Below are 16,262 nucleotides of genomic sequence, written 5' to 3'. Positions count from 1 at the left end.
GGATCAGAGCCCCCAGCCAGTCAGGCCGACCCTAGAAAGTGGAGGCCCCAAGGGGCCACCCTTACCAGCTGTCCCCAAGGAAGTGATTGTTGGCCACATGGGGGTCTCAGGAGAAGTAGGTGTTTGTGGGTTAGGGGTTAGAGAGCCTTGGCAGGGCCTGGGGACAGCAAAGGCTTCCCGCTGGTGGAGCTAGCCTTGCTCCCTCCCACTCTTCCTCCCCACCCTAACCCCAAGGCCGCCCCTCATAGTCCCAGCTTCCTCTGGGCAGGGGGCCTGGCCCCCATGGCCTCCCAGGCCAGGCCCTGGAGCACCACCTGCCCCAGCCGGCCAGAGACTTCCTGTAGCGCAAGAGATTTATGCAAACGGGCTGGGGTGGTGATGTCACCCCAAGGGGACTATCTCCCAGCGGCAGGCCTTCGATAAAATCAGGAACTTGCGCTGGCCCTGCAATGTCAAGGGAGGGGGCTCACCCAGGGCTCCTGTAGCTCAAGGGGCAGGCCTGTGCCCTGCGCCCGCCCCGAGTCCGTCCAGCCCCTGACGGGGCGCCCCATCCCGAGGGGCTCCGCACTGGCTCCCACCGAGGCAGGGGACCCGATCAGCTCGGAGCTCGGCTGGATGTTACAGGCGTGCAAAATGGAAGGGTTTCCCCTCGTCCCCCCTGTGAGTACTGGGACTCCTCTACCAGCCCAACCCGCGGTCCTCGGTTGCCCGCCCGCCTGCCCGCCAGCCCGCCAGCCCACCGTCTTCCCTCCCGCTATCAGTGGGAAGTTGGTGTTTCCTCCCTGGAGCTCCTGGCCTGAGACCCAGCGAGGGGCCATTGGCCTTCTCAGAGCATGCCCCGGCGGGCTGAGGGCTGGGCCCATGGTGGGGCTGTGATCGGTGGGGCCTGAATGGTTATTTATAGATAGGACTTGTGGGGCAGGCCAGAGCTTCAGGGCAGGGTGTTGGGCTGAGGATGGTGAGGGTGGCGGAGGAGATGGGGAGACTGGCGCGGGGCAAAGCCAGTTCCCAGGACAGTAAAGACTTGGGGGCAGAAAGCAACAGGCCAGAGGTCTCAGCCCATGGCCTACGTGCTCCTGGAGACCGAGGCTGCCTTAAGCCTGGGCCCCCACACCCAGGCTGGGGCCTGACACAAAGGACATGGCTGTTGACCCAAGGGTCCGGGCCTTGGGCCACAGGTCCCTGAGTGGTGGAGGCAGGGGCAGAGCAGGCGCTGGGCCGGAGCAGTGAGGGAAGCGGGGGCTAGCACTGCAGCTGGGGTTGGGTTAGGACTGGGCATCAGGGAGAGGAGGGCAGGGGCTCGGGTTGGGGACAGCCTGGGCCTGAGATCGGGGCGGAGGTGGGACCTGGTCAAGTGTGAGACTGGAGTGAAGGCAGGGGCTGAGGCTGGAGGTGAAGAAGCAGGCGTCCCAGGGGACCCTGGGGAGGGAAGGGCAGCCGTCTGGGGCAGACCCTCTCTGCTTCTGCTCGCAGTGACAGTTGCAGCCTTTGGCAGGTGTCAGACCTGGGCCCCTCTAAGAGGACCCCTCTCCCTTTTCCCACCCTGTCCCCACTCAGCAGGGATGGGGAGTCCTGGGGGGAGCTGGGAAGGGCTTGGCAGGGCCGGCCCACCTGACTCAGCTTTCCCGGCTTGAAGGCAGCTCCCTTCCCCCTCCCCACCCCAGCCAGGCCTCAGAGCCCTGGGGAGGCACCCCAGGCTTGATATCCTGCTGTGGGGCTGCTCTGCCTGCAACCTAGTGCTGGGCTCCTGGCCTCCTCACTTGGCCAGACACAGAGAGAACCAGCCGGCCAGCCCCCACCAGGCTCTGTCCCACACTTCTCCGACCTGGGACTGAGGAGATGGGGGCAGGGATTGGCATTCAGGGGGTGATGGAGGTGGTCCCAGGAAGAGCCAGCTCTGCCTCAAGAAAGCCACAGGCCCAGGGGCTTAGCCACCCTGCCTCTGACCCTTGACCTCCCGGTCCCTGAACTGCAGGTAGAGCTGGGCAGGAGGCACATCATCGTGGTCTCCAGCACCAAACCCCCCAGCCCCTCCTCCCGACCCAGGGACTACTCAGAGTGGCTCCCGGGAGGGTGGCCTCCCAAGGCAGCGCTGGTCCCCAAACCAAGCCCCGAGGGCCAGAGTTATGGTTGTGCAATCCTTGGGCACACGCTGAGGGGGTGGGGAGAAGCCTGATAACTGTTGGGAAGCCTCCGGGTGTGCACGTCCCTGTGCCTGTGCCAGTGGGGTGGGGGGGTAGGGAGGGAGAGGAGGGTGAGGATCAAGGCTCTGGCCGGCCCACAGCCCCCAAAGCCTGCCTGGGTGAATCCTGTAAAATTCATCAGTGTAAACGGCCACTGGTCATTGTGGGGGCCCTGAGCCTGCCTGGGGCCCAGGCACCAGCTGTAAGAGAGAGTGGGGGTTTGGGGTGGAGACTGTGGCAGGAGGACAAGTGTGTGTGCTGTGAGGATGAATGTGCAGGATACAAGTATAAATGTGTGTGTTAATGTATCTGGAGGCAAGTGTGCGGATACGTGTGTTCATCCGAGTGACTGCGTGTGGCTACAGGTGGGTATATAATGGTGTGTGTGTGACATAAGTGTGTGTCAATGTGAGTGACCCCTAGAGTGAGTGTGAGGGGTGTGAGTGGACCTGTGAGTGTGTTCACTGTGGGGGTAGGGTATAAGTGTGTCATGGGGAGTATGTGTGTGTTTGGGGGGTGTAGGTACATCAGTGGGACTGTGAGAGGGCAACTATGTGAGGCTGGGGCTGGGCACGCAGTGGAATGTGTGTGTCAGGTGACTGTGGGGAGCATGGTTCCCTCAGCCCTGGTCCTCTTCTGACCTCTGACCTCCAGGGTCCCTGTCATCCCCTTTCTGCAAGAGCCAAGGCTCTTGCTCTCCTGGCCCCCCTGCTCCCACTCTGTGTGGCCTCTCCCAGTTCCAGGCAGAGAGAGGGCTGTAGGCCTGGGGCAGGCGCTCTGTCTGGGAGGGTGGTGTGGACCCCACATCCTGGGGGGCTGCCAACCTGGCTGGGATCTCCTCGCCACAGTCCGAGGCCCGACATCCTCCTCTCTCAGCAGCCATCGGAAGACCTGGTTCCCTATGACACGGATCTGTACCAACGCCAAACGCACGAATATTACCCCTATCTCAGCAGTGATGGAGAAAGCCACAGCGGTGAGTACAGGGCCCGGCCCTGCCCCCAATTCCCCAGCTGGCCTGCACACCGGAGGAACTGCTTGTTCTGGGAAGAGGGGAAAAAGAAGACATGTTTCCAGGGCTTCTTTGGAATTCTGAGAATCAGATCCAGCTAACTCTTGGGAATGTGAATTCGCTACCCTAAACCCCAACACTCCTGCACCCCCACACCCCCCCAGCTGGCATTATGAAACATCTCTGGTGTTCCAAGGCACGGGGTTAGCTTCTTTCACATTTATCTCCATGTCCAATCCTTTTGGCCATTTTGCAAACGAGGAAACAGGCTAAGCGGGCTGTAGGACTTGTACAAGGCAGCCCGGTTGGTCAGTGGATCCCAGCTCTCTGCTCCAGGTCCAGTGAGTCCTCCCCCCACCCCCTCAGTGTCCCTCTTCCTCTCCATTCCTGTCACCCCCTTACCCTGATCTCCTGTTGGTGCAGCCCCGCTCCCTGCTGTGTGTGCCTAGCTACGTTTCTCCATTGACATTTCGGGCGGGGTAATTCCACATGAGGCCTGTCTTGTGTGTTGGAGAATGTTAGTAGGATCCCTGGCTTCTACCCACTAGATCATGACAACCAAAAATGTCCCCAGCACTCCCAAATGTCCCCTGTAGGGGAAGAATCACCCCTATTTGAGAACTGCTGAGCTAAAGGAGTCTCTCAGGACCTCCTCATTCAGCAGGGGCTGAAGCCCCCAGTTCGCTAGGGGTGCTGATGGGATGGGGCCAAGGGCAGGGGCTTTTTCTGTCTGGGTCTAACTGCCACCCCAAGGCCCAGCCTCGATCCTGAAGCAAATTCAGGGGAGGAGAGAGAGGCATTCAGTGCCTGGGACCTGGGCAGCGGGCTGAGAGAGGCCACTTGAATTGGATCTTGGCATATGGATGGGATATCCCTGGTCCAAAGGTGAGGTGGCCCAGTTCATGGGTCTTCACTGGGGGGTTCTCCAGGGGGTCTGAGACCGAGGCAGGCTGGACACCAGAGTGTCTGCAGCCTCAAAGGGACAGACATGCTGTGTGCCACAGCTGAGGAAGGTTGCACTCCTGAAGGCCACACCTGGGGGCCTGTAGCTTCGTTCTGCTGGCACATTTAAACCTGATGGCCACACCCAGAGAGGCCATATGTGGTGAGTTTTTATTTACTCTCATATCCAGATGCCAAAACTTGTGAATAGCTTCACCTGGAGCTCACAGCTGACAGCCATTCTAAAGACTATACCTGGAAGCCTCGTCCTGGGAGTAGGTGGCGGACGTGTCTCCAGGCTTCTTTCAGAACCCCAGGGCTAGAAAGGCTTTTAAAATATCTTCTTTTTCATCCTTTTAAGCTTATTTATAGTTCTACAAGAAATACATCCTTTCTGTGGAAAATCCAGACAATTTAGAGAGAAAGTCTCCCTCATCCAACTCTATACCCAGCTCCCCCAGCCAGGATGAAGGCCTGGGCCTCCCTGACCAGAGACCAGCAAGCAGTTCAAGCCCCTCCCGGCTTGAGGACTGGCGCCCCCTGGTGGCTCAGGCAACAGGATGGCTTAGGTCCCAGCTAGCTTAGCCCGGCCAGCAACCCCTTCCAGCATGAGGGACACTTTCTCCTCTGGCCTGACCCCTTCTCAGTTTCACTGGGTGTGAGTGCATTTCCTTTGGGTCTTTTGAAGCCTCAGTTTCCCCTCCTGTAATATTGGGGTGATGTTCATATATCTAGAAACCAGGTAGGCCTGGGGCTAGCTGATGGACTGAGTACTTGAGAGAAAGCCTGTGCTTTCCTGGCTCAATGCCCAGGCAGATCCCTGATACCTTGGGCGGGGGCTCTCGGAATGACTCCTGACTGGATGCCTGAGCTCCCCATGTGGGTCATAAAGGCCTGATTCCTTCAGAGACTCCTCCAGTATCCCCAGGGGTCCTGGTCCCTATGGGGCAACCTCCCCGCCCCAATGACGTCATTGCCCATCTGGACATCTGTTCTGTCCCTTCTCTATACCTGTTGGAAGGTATTGCTGAAGACTCACGAGTAGAGACACCCCCCACAGTCTCCCACCAGTTCCTGCATGTCCTCTGCGTCTGTATTTTTAGGTAGTGAGGCTTACCGAAAAGGCACTGGGGCCAGACCTTGGTCTAGTCCTCGCTCCATCACTCACCAGAGTGTAACCTTGGAGCAAGTGACTTAACCTCTCTGAGCCCGTTTCCTCATGTATAAAACTGAGAGCATGAAAACACTAAATACACAGAGATGCAACGATTAAATGAGGTAACGCATGTCATATATGAGGTAAGGTACTGAGTATGAGGCCCAGTAAACTTTGGAACATGGCATGTGAGTTTTACTGCATCCCTGAGGCAAGGGGATAAAGCAGCTGGAAGAGTGGAGAAGCATAGAAGGCTCTGTGACAGATCAACGGGGTCATTTCCCAGTGACCCAGCTGACGACAGACAGCCACCCACTCACCCAAGCATCCCCTCCCCTCCCCCCAGCCACCCCCATCCACCCACCCATCCTTCTGACACTTATCCAACCCACTTGCCCAATCATCCCCTCATTGGTCCATCCATCAAATAGCCTCTGACCATATGCCATGTACCAGGTACTGATCTAGGCCCTGGAGGCTCCATGATGAGCAGGCCAGGCAAGGCCACTGCTCTCATAGAGCTTAAGTCCAGTGCGGGAGAGAGCCAGTGAACAGTCAAATTGACAGACATGCACCATAAGTCCTGTGGAGAGCAGAGTAACGTGATTCGGAGTGTCTCTGGGGAGGGGCTACTGTAATTTGGGAGACCAGGGAAGGCCTCTGAGGAGGTGGCAGTTGAGTGGAAATCTGAGTGCAGGGAAGGAATGTGCACGAAAAGGCAGGTGGGGCAGGTGTTCCGGGCAGAGAGAGAACAGCGGTGCCAAGAGCACAGGGGAGCTCAGCCGAGGACCAGAGTGGCCGGTGAGCCCAGGCGGCAGAAATAAACTGAAGCCTAGTGTCTGCAGCGGGCAGATCACACAGGGCCTGAAGGTCATGGCAGGAGTGTGGATTTTACCCCCACCTGATGGGAAGCCACTGGAGGGTTTTGAGCAGGGAAATGACATGATCTGAATAACCTTTTGTGTGTGTAGGTATGGGTGTGTGTGTTTGGTGAAAATCTAAATAAATTGTAAATGTTTGCTTTTAATTATTAAAACAAGAAATATCCATTACAAACATTTAAAAAATATGACAGCATATCAAGTAAAATATTTCCTTCTTTCCATTCTTAGTCCTCACTGGTAGCACCTTGGACTATCCCTGCAGATACTTTATTCTACATACATAATCCTATGTGTTTGTAAGTTATACCTACATACGTGCATATTCTATCCGTTCAAAAATGGAATTGGAAGGGTGGGGGTATAGCTCAAGTGGTAGAGCGCATGCTTAGCATGCAGGAGGTCCCAGTTTCAATCCCCAGTACCTCCCCTAAAAATAGTAAGTAAATAAATAAACCCAATTACCTTCCCCCACTAAAAAAATGTAAATGTAGTATCATGCTGTTCTGCAATTTGTTACTTTTTACATAAACTTATCATAGTCATTTCTCCATGACATATATAGCACATCAGAGGTAGATAAAAGCTATTTTTCCAGCAGGAGGGTATAGCTCAAATGGTATAGAGCACATGCATGAGGTTCTGAGTTCAATCCCCAGTCTCTAAGAATAAGTAAGTAAATAAACCTAATTACCTCCCCCCCATCAAAAACAAAAAAAGAATAAAGCTATTTTTCCAGTCTTTCTACGACAGGGCTATGTAAATGTATACATGAAGATTTGAAATAGGGACAGAACAGTATTTATTCATCCATTCACAAACATTACTGAGTGCCTTCCATATGTAGGTGGAGATGAATCTGGCTTGATTTTTTACTTTGAGATATTATCTATTCACTTGTACGATGAAAGATGAGAATTTGAGTCTATTTACAACACACACATTCACACACAGTCTCCACACATACCAAAATACAGTAACTTTTCCCCTTTTTTTCATTTTATTGCTATAATTGGCACCCAACACTGTATAAATTTAAGCTGTGATAGCATGACCTCACACACGTGTGTATTGTGAAATGATTACCACGTAAGTTTAGTGAACATCCATCCCTTCATATAGTTAACAAAAAAAATGTTTTCCCTTGTGATGAGAACTTTTAGGAAACACTCTCTTAGCAACTTTTGAATATACCATATAGCAGCGTTCACTCTGTCATCTTGTACATTACATCCCAGGACATATTTCTCTTACAACTGGAAGTTTGGATCTTAGACCATCATCACCTGATTTCCACTGCCTCCCAGCCCCCACCTCTGTAAACCATAAATCTGATCTCTTTTTCTGAGTTTAGTTCTTGTTTTTAGGTTCCACCTGTAAGTGAGATTCTACAGTACTCATCTTTCTCTGTATTATAACTTTTGTTAAATCAGTATCTGAATTTTCTGTTATTAGGACCATATGATTATTACTCACAGCTTGGCCACATGGTGTACTTTGATTACCTGTATTTTCTCGCCGCCATGTTTGTGAGGGGCAGAGTAGCAGGGAGATAGAGCCCTCATTCTGAAACCAGTCTGCTGGGAGCCACACCCCATCTCCCCATCACTGGGTGGGGTGACCACGGGCCAGGTCTTTCGCCCCTCTGTGCCTCAACTTCTTCTTAGTGATATTTACTTCACAGGATTGCTGTAAGGATTGAGTGGCTTACTGTATGTAAGATGCTTAGAACAGTGAATTAGTTAAATAAGGATTTGTTATTCATATCATTATGTCTCCTAAGAAAGGAGGCGTGGGAGGTGAGGTTTGGCTGTTGCTGTTTGTTTTATCTCTCAGTTGATTAATAGTTGTTTGGCTTGCTATAGAAATCTAGATTGAAAATAATTTTTTTTCCCTTAGAATTTGAAAGCATTTTTCTAGTGTCTTCTGGTTACTAGAGGTTTTTCTTAGGAAGTCTGATCTCATTCCATGTCCTCTTTTTGAATGTGACCAATTTGGGGTTTTGCTGATTTTTTTCGGTTTGTCTAGTTTTGTTTTGTCTATCTAGAAGTTTTTAGTATCTTCTCCCAATACCTAGTGGCTCCACTGAATAAGGTTTTAAAAAGATCACTCTGACTGCCCTGTGGAGAATAAATGGGTAGGAGACAAGAGTAAGAATGAGGAGAAAGTCCAGTAGGAAACCACTGGAATGATCGAGGAGCAAGATGACAGTGGCTTGGACAAGGGTGGTGGCAAGAGAGACAGAAGGGAGTGGACAGATTCAGGATAGATTCTGAAGGAAGGGCACTTAACATTTGTTGTTTATTATTATTTTAAATTGTGGCAAAATACACATAATATAAAATGTACCACCTTAGCCATTTTCAAATGTACAGGTCAGTGGCGGTAAGTACCTTCACATTGTTGTACAACAATCACCACCATCCATCTCCACAACTCTTTATATCTTGCAAAACTGAAATTCCGTACCAATTAAACAATAACTCCCCATTGCCACCCCCCTCAGCCCCTGGCAACCACCGTTCTACTTTCTGTTTCTGTGAATTTGACTACACTAAGTACCTCATGTTAGTGGAATCATACAGTATTTCTCTTTTTTGTGGCTGGCTTATTTCACTTAGGATATAATGTCCTTAAGGTTCATCCATGTTGCAGCATATGTCAGAATTCCCTTCCTTTTTAAGGCTGAATAATATTCCACTTTATGTATATATCACATTTTGTTCATCCATTCAGCTGTTGATGGACAGGTGGGGTTGCTTCCATGTTTTGGCTATTGTGAATAATGCCGCTGTGAACTGGGTGTACAAATACCTCTTTGAGACTTGGCTTCGGTTATTTTGGGGTATATACCCAGAAACGGAATTGCTGGATTATAAGGTAATACTATTTTTAATTTTTTCAGGAGCTGCCATATTGTTTTTCACAGTGGCTGCCCCATTTTACATTCCCACCAACAGTGCACAAGGGTTCCATTTCTCTACATCCCTTGCCAACACTTTTTATTATCTGTTTTTTTTTGATAACAGCCATCCTAATGGGTGTGATAGGATTTGTTATGTGCAGTGGAATTGATGAAGGAAATAGTTTTCCAAAGCATCACCCTTCTCTCCATCCTTCCATGTTTCCATACACTCTTTCATCCTTTCACGCCATGGATAATCCACCAATTTATTCACACATTGATCTAATCATCCACTCATTCATCTTTCCGATTGTCTTTCCCTCTCCCTACCAAACCCTCCATCCACCTCCCACTGACTTGTCCCTCTAATAGACATATACTAACCAGGTGACATTTACATGCGAGGTGACTTTGCTAGGTGCTGTGGAATGAATAAAACACTGGTTCTGCCAGATTTATCTTTGGAGAAAGAGAGAGAACTAAAAGCTTACTTAGGATAAAATATAGAAAGTAACAAGGGATGAGATATGGGGCTTTCTACTCTCTGGGACTTCAGTTCCCATATCTGAACAATTTGTAGGAGGGCTGGGCTTAAGGAGCCAACATCCAATGGTCTGTGATGTCCTGGGAAGGTTTTTTGTCTCAGTCCTTGCTTTCTTAATTCCTCATCTTCCTTCTCTGTCTTGATCTTACTTCTCCTCCCCTGGGGAGAGCTCTGGCTTCAAGCTGGGGTTTCTGCTCTGAGGAGATAAGGTCAACTGAATGACACTTAAGGCTTGAATTTTGTGTGTTGGGGGATTGTTTTGAATATCATTTTATTTTTGTCCTGGTGACATACAGATATTAGTGACATCAAAAAACTGAGTAAGAATAGGGACATGTGGGTAGGACTTTGGTCCCAGATTGGGAGCTGGTTTAGAGGAAGGAAATTAAAGTTCTAGATGAATGAGTCCTTGCTGGCTGGATGAATGAAGGTTCAAAGATGTATGAATGGATGAATGATGGATGGATGGATTAAATTACAGATGATGAATAGGTGGATGACAGATGGATGATGGTTTGATGATGGATAGATGGATGGATGGATGATGGACAGATCGTTGTTGGATGATGGATGGATGGATTAAGGGTGGATGATGAATGATGGATGAGGGGTAGTTGATGGTAGACAGACAGACAGATATGGGCAGTCTGCAAAATCTCTCTGTCACTATGAGTCTTACTTGAAGCTTTCATTAGCAGTCTTGTTCCTCAGAGTGGTATGGTACAGTGGTAAGAGTTTAGTTTCTGGAGTCATACAGGTGGGTTTGGACCCTGACTCTACTAATGACTACCTGTGGACAAGTAACTTAATCTCTTCGAGTCATTGTTTCCTTATATGTGAAAGGAAAATCATATTAAAGAGGCCACATTGACAGAGCTAAGGTGAGGATTAAATGAGATAATTTGGATTAAGAACTTGGCCCAGGGCCTGGTACATAAGAAACACATTAAAAGTTAAGTTTTATTAGTCATTTAATCAAATATTGATTAAGGCCTACTATGTGTTGGGTCCCTAAAAGGTAGTAGAAAGGAGGATCCGGAGCTATCTCCAGATGTGCAAATGACATCGTATTCTTTTGAGAAGCAGAGAGTCATGCTAAGGGGACATACATGGCAAGATGGCCTGGGTGACCTACTGAAGGGATAAAAAGGAATAAAGCAGTGCATTCATGAACAGTCGTCCAGAAACGAGGTCCCAAAGAGCCCAGGAGTGCTGACCTTTGCATTAGGACAGACGCCTAGTATCGTGTTCCTTCAGAGGGCCCCACCCTTGGCACGTCTCTGCCTACCAAACAGACAGCGTTTATTACATAATTGCCTGAGTGCTCAAATCAAGGGTAAAGGCGAGGTTTCCGTTGGGCCTTTTGAAACCTTAATTGTAGCCCGAGAGTCTCTGTTGCAGGTTTCAGGGAACCCTGGAGCAGGGTTCCAGAGCCTCACTGAGCCAGGGAAACTCTAGGATCCTGTTAAAGGCCAGATTCCCAGGTCCCTCTCAGTGCTGCTGATCCCATGGGTCCCTGGTAGGCCCCTAAATGCATGCTTTTCCAGCCCCCAAAGTGACTCTGAAGAGAGTGTACTGAGCCCCACCATGGGAAGTGCTGGTCTCGGGCTGGGCCCACCGGAGTGAGCCTGTGCGTCTCGTGTGGACCTAGGGCAGAGGTGGAGGGGAGCAGGAGAGAAAGAGGGCCCTCAGGGTCCCCCCAGCCCTGGGACTGGAGGACGTGTGAGGAAGTGGGGGTTGGTGGGCAGGATAAGGCATTCTGTAAAGAGCTGGGCACTTCAGCCTGAGCAGGAAAAGGCAAAAATGGGAAGATGCCAGGAGTGGGGCTGGAGGGTGGATTTACAGCTAAAGAGGAACCCGGATCCACTCACCAAATCCCAGAACCCCAACAAGTCCCACCTCTAAAAGACAGAGCCAACTCTCCCACAACAAGTGGAGAATTTCTGGCTCTTGTTAGCTCATGGCAGGATGAAAGCACCAACTAAGTGTGGTTCGTTTTGTTTTGCCTTCAGATTTGGATAATTTTGGGGGGGAGGGTCAGAGAGGGTTCTCAGACAGCTAGGATTCATCATTCATTCATTCACTCAGGAAATGTTTGTTGAGTCCCCAAACTCAATTCAAGTGTGTCAAGGCCCTGGGAACACAGAGGTGATCCAAATCAGTCACTGCCGTTGGTGCAACGCTGGGGCCCAACTCCAGCCTCTGGGAGATAGTCACAGCCAGGGCCCCTCAAACTATTTCTCTGGGCCACCGACTAAGGTGGCAGGGAGCAAGAGGAAGAAGAGGAAATAACATATATTAAATCATCTACTGTTTGCTCAAGGGTTGATTTAGGCTGTTTAGAATAAAACATTACTAATAATAATCATCATAATGATAACAATAGTTAATGTTTATTGAGTCTTACTTTGGGCCAGTTTCTAGTCTAAGCCCTTTGCAGGCATTTACTCCTCACAAGAGGCCTATGAGACAGGTATAATTACTTGCCCCATCTTACAGTGAGGTAGCAGGCTTAGCGAAGTAGACTGACCTGCTCTATGTCACATAGGGGTAAGTGGCAGAGCCAGGGATTCAAACCCAGCTCTGCCCGACTCCCAAAGCAAGTACTTTCTCTCCCCATGGGCCTCATGGAGGTGGGAGTCTGGGTTGCAAGTTAAATGATTCCACATGTCAACAGGACTCAGTAACTACCCAGTTGGATCTCTGACTTCAACAGTGGGGAATCAGAGGCTCAGGGAGATAAAATGTCTTGTCCAGGGTCACACGGCGAAGCCACCACAGAGCAGGAATAGAAAGCGAGCTTCTGATAACAAGTGCAGAGCCAAAAATTACTGATGTCATTTCTTCGGGATGTGTGAGTACGTGTTTGTGAGAGAGGAAGAGGGAGACAGACGGGCAGACACACACACACAAACACGAAGCTGGTGATGGTCCCTCTGTGGGACCATATGCTTGTCCTGGAGACACTGCCCTGGCCCAGCATCCTAAACACTCCCTCTCTGGGTCGCACGAGAAAACCCTTCTTGTCACTGTATCACCACATCTTCTCTTGGACCCAAAATTGTACCCAGGAAGTCCTCAGACATGTGGTAGTTTTTGTTCCTAGAAAAAGTGCTCAGAGAAATCATGTTGAAGACTGGGTCCCGTCCCAGACAGGGCTCCCAGAGGCACGTAGTTGTTCCCCAAACTTGAATCCACCCCACCGCAGACTCTGAAATCACCCACGAGGGAGTTTCCAGGAAAGCCTCGGGTCCTGGCAACCTCACTGGAACACAGGTGCTGCTGCTTGAGGACCTGGCTTTGAAAGGGTAGCACCAGGGCCCTGGACAAGTTCTGGTGCATGAGGTGTCAGCCCTGTGGCTTTGCTGTCACAACTTGGCTAGGTGATGAGGCTGTGTGCTGTGACTGTGGGCAGCCAGTCAGCCTAGGAACCTCTGCTACATCTTAAGGGGAGGAGAGGGGACTCAGCATTCCCCAAGGGCCTACTCCAGGGCTAGGAGGTTTTACAAACATGAACTCTCAGTTTCCTCTTGGTGACTAGTATCCCCATTTTACAGGTGAGTCAACTGAGGCCAGAGGGGTCCATGACTGTGCCTGAGGTCACACACAAAGTGAATGGCAGAGCCAGGATTCAGACTCTGGCTCCAAAGTCTGCATCCTTGTGATCACATGGGAGGCAGGATAGAATAGTTGTTGAGGATGAAGGCTTTGCCTTAGACCTGAGTCCTAGCTCTGCCACTGATGGGGCCTTTGACCGTGGGCGTGTTATGTGGTCTCTCCCAGCCTCAGTGTCCTCATCTCTAGATCAGGGGTCAGAAAACAATAGGGTGGTTGGTGAGATAATTTATGTCAACTTGCAGGCCAGCCTGACCCATGGTGATAGCACCGCCCCAACATGGCCTGGCATTATTAGTAGTATTTTTAATAAGTATAAGGCTTTCCCGCCCTGCCCATCTTGCTCACCTGCGCTGCCCGGCTGTCCCCGCAGACCATTACTGGGACTTCCACCCGCACCACGTGCACAGTGAGTTTGAGAGCTTCGCCGAGAACCACTTCACGGAGCTGCAGAGCGTCCAGCCCCCCCAGCTGCAGCAGCTGTACCGCCACATGGAGCTGGAGCAGATGCACGTGCTCGACACCCCCATGGCACCCACCCACGCCAGCCTCGGCCACCAGGTGCGTGCATGCAGCCCCCTAGCCAGCCTGGCCCGGGAGCCGGCGGCCTGTGGTGAGGCCTGGCCTCGCAGGAAACTGACACAGGCTCTTACTCAACTCGGCTTCCTGCCCCTTGGCGCCAACGGTGGCCGGAGCCTCAACGGCTGCCTCCTGACCCTCCATGGCTGCCTCCTGACCCTCCGACTGACCTCATGACCCCATACCCCTTATCTCCTGTCGCCCCACCGTGGACAGAGCCCAGATCATTCCCACCCCCACACTGATCCTCCCGAGCCCAACGGTCTCATTGCAGGCTCTCCTGAGCCCCGTGGATTGCACCCCCCTCTCTCCCCCTGTCACTGGCCCCTCCTGGATCTGGCATCCAGGTCACTGAGCCCTACCTCTACTGGCCCCTCCCTCTCCCCACTGACCCCTTTACTAACTGCTCAGCCCTGCCGACCCTAATCCCAATCAGTGACCTCCTATACCCACCTCCGCTGACCTCCACTGCCCTCGCACACAGTTGTCACCCACTTACTAAACCCCATTCATGCAGGTGCCCTGCCCCACAGGGCCTCCTCACCCCACTCCTCACCCCAGGGTTGCTACCAGTCCATCTGTATGGCCCCTTTGTGCATATGAGAAAGGCACCCCTTCCCCAGGCTGCCCAGCTCTGATACTAGGGGGATGGGTGGCGTTTTAGGAGCCCTTGGTCCCCACAACCTGCGCCCTGTGTGTGGTGACCCTGCCCAACCTCCCGACCCAGCTTTCTCCCAAATCCTTCTGCCTCTCCCTGGCCTCCCCACCTCAGCACCCTGTCCTCACCCAGCCAACTCCTACCTGGCCACCCTGAGCATTGAACTGTCCCTCACTGACCTCAAGCTTCCTTCTGCCAGGTCTCCTACCTACCCCGGATGTGCCTCCCGTACCCCTCCCTATCCCCGGCCCAGCCCAGCTCAGATGAGGAGGAGGGTGAGCGGCAGAGCCCCCCACTGGAGGTGTCTGACGGGGAGGCTGACGGCCTGGAGCCAGGGCCTGGCCTCCTGCATGGGGAGCCAGGTAGGGAGCCCAGCCCCAGCCCCGACCCAGCCCCCTGGCCACAAGGCTGCCCCGTGCCCACCCTGGCCAAGGCCAACGGACTTGGCAGTCATGGAACAGTGCTGAGAGAGAGAGTGTGTGTGTGTGTGTGTGTGTGTGAATGTCTGCCAGTGTGTGTCTTCACATGTTTTTCTTGGGGGCATCTGTGACCGTCTGTCCCTGCGTGTGTGTCTGAGCACATGTGCTGTGGCTGGCGTGGCAGTGGGAGGGGCGTGAGCACCAGGCGTAGTCCACCCACTGGCCAGCACCCCCGGGGGCCCAGGTCGGGGGAGGCGGGCGAGTCCCCAAGCGGGTGCTGACCACCTCCGGCCGCAGGCAGCAAGAAGAAGATCCGCCTGTACCAGTTCCTGCTGGACCTGCTGCGCAGCGGCGACATGAAGGACAGCATCTGGTGGGTGGACAAGGACAAGGGCACCTTCCAGTTCTCGTCCAAGCACAAGGAGGCGCTGGCGCACCGCTGGGGCATCCAGAAGGGCAACCGCAAGAAGATGACCTACCAGAAGATGGCGCGCGCGCTGCGCAACTACGGCAAGACGGGCGAGGTTAAGAAGGTCAAGAAGAAGCTCACCTACCAGTTCAGCGGGGAGGTGCTGGGCCGCGGGAGCCTGGCCGAGCGGCGCCACCCGCCCCACTGAGCCCAGGCCCGAGCCCGCCGGGCCCGCCAGGCCTCCCCGCTGGCCATAGCATTAACCCCTCGCCTGGCCCGGACACAGCGGGGGCAGCTCCCAGGGGCCAGGGGCAGGACTGTGGCGGGCCAGGCCTTGCCTCCCCGCCCACCCCCTTCTCCAAGGCCCCCGCCCACACCCTGCTTCGCCTCCCACCAGGACTCCAGCCCTGGCTCCAGGCCTCCTGGGCGTCTGGCCCCAGCAAAGGGTCAGCGGGCTTAGTACAACCAGGGGTACTTCCTTGGGAGTTCGAAGTCATCATATCTGTGTAAATTGAACCCTCCTTTTTCGCATCTCTCCCATCCCTACACCTCGCCCCCCTCTGCTTCCTAAAGAAACTATTATTAAAGTTATTTTCAGTGAGTCATCTTGCAGCACAGTCTCTTTTAAATGTGTTGTGCACTTTGTCTGCCCACCCCCGACCCACCCACCCCCACCTGCTCTCTGGTTTTCTCATTTGTCTATCGGATGTTTCTCATTTACTGAGGATCCAACCCAATGCTGGACGCTGGGGACATGAGGACAGATGACACACAGTGCCTGACCAGGAGGAGTCAGAGCCAGCAGAAAGAACCAGTCCTCAGTTGTTCTTAGAGAAATAAATCTTTCAAAAGACCTCTGCGCCTGATAAATGTTGTTTGTAATTGCCTCAGTGAGGGTTAAACTCATACCTTTAGGTCACGGCCCCAGGGATGATGATGGCAGTAAGAATGGCAACAGC

General features: G+C 52.4%; 1 protein-coding gene across 2 annotated transcripts; it reads left to right on the top strand.

Moving 5' to 3' along the window:
• The first annotated feature begins 385 nt into the window (after positions 1-385).
• SPI1 (Spi-1 proto-oncogene) lies at positions 386-15,904 on the top strand. 2 transcript variants are annotated; one of them, XM_072969935.1, is made up of 5 exons: positions 386-660; positions 3,063-3,159; positions 13,612-13,799; positions 14,675-14,837; positions 15,192-15,904. In XM_072969935.1, the coding sequence occupies exons 1-5, from the start codon at positions 616-618 to the stop codon at positions 15,509-15,511; spliced, it is 813 nt and encodes a 270-aa protein (XP_072826036.1). In that variant the 5' UTR covers positions 386-615; the 3' UTR covers positions 15,512-15,904. The 2 variants fall into 2 exon arrangements, with proteins under 2 accessions (XP_072826036.1, XP_072826034.1); XM_072969933.1 differs by having other exon boundaries at positions 415-660; positions 3,060-3,159.
• Positions 15,905-16,262: the final 358 nt, after the last annotated feature.

Source organism: Vicugna pacos, chromosome 10 (genome assembly GCF_048564905.1).
Source record: "Vicugna pacos chromosome 10, VicPac4, whole genome shotgun sequence".
NCBI classification, from domain to species: domain Eukaryota; kingdom Metazoa; phylum Chordata; class Mammalia; order Artiodactyla; family Camelidae; genus Vicugna; species Vicugna pacos.
Note: the sequence above shows the minus strand (reverse complement) of the source record. Positions and strands in the feature narration are given on the sequence as shown.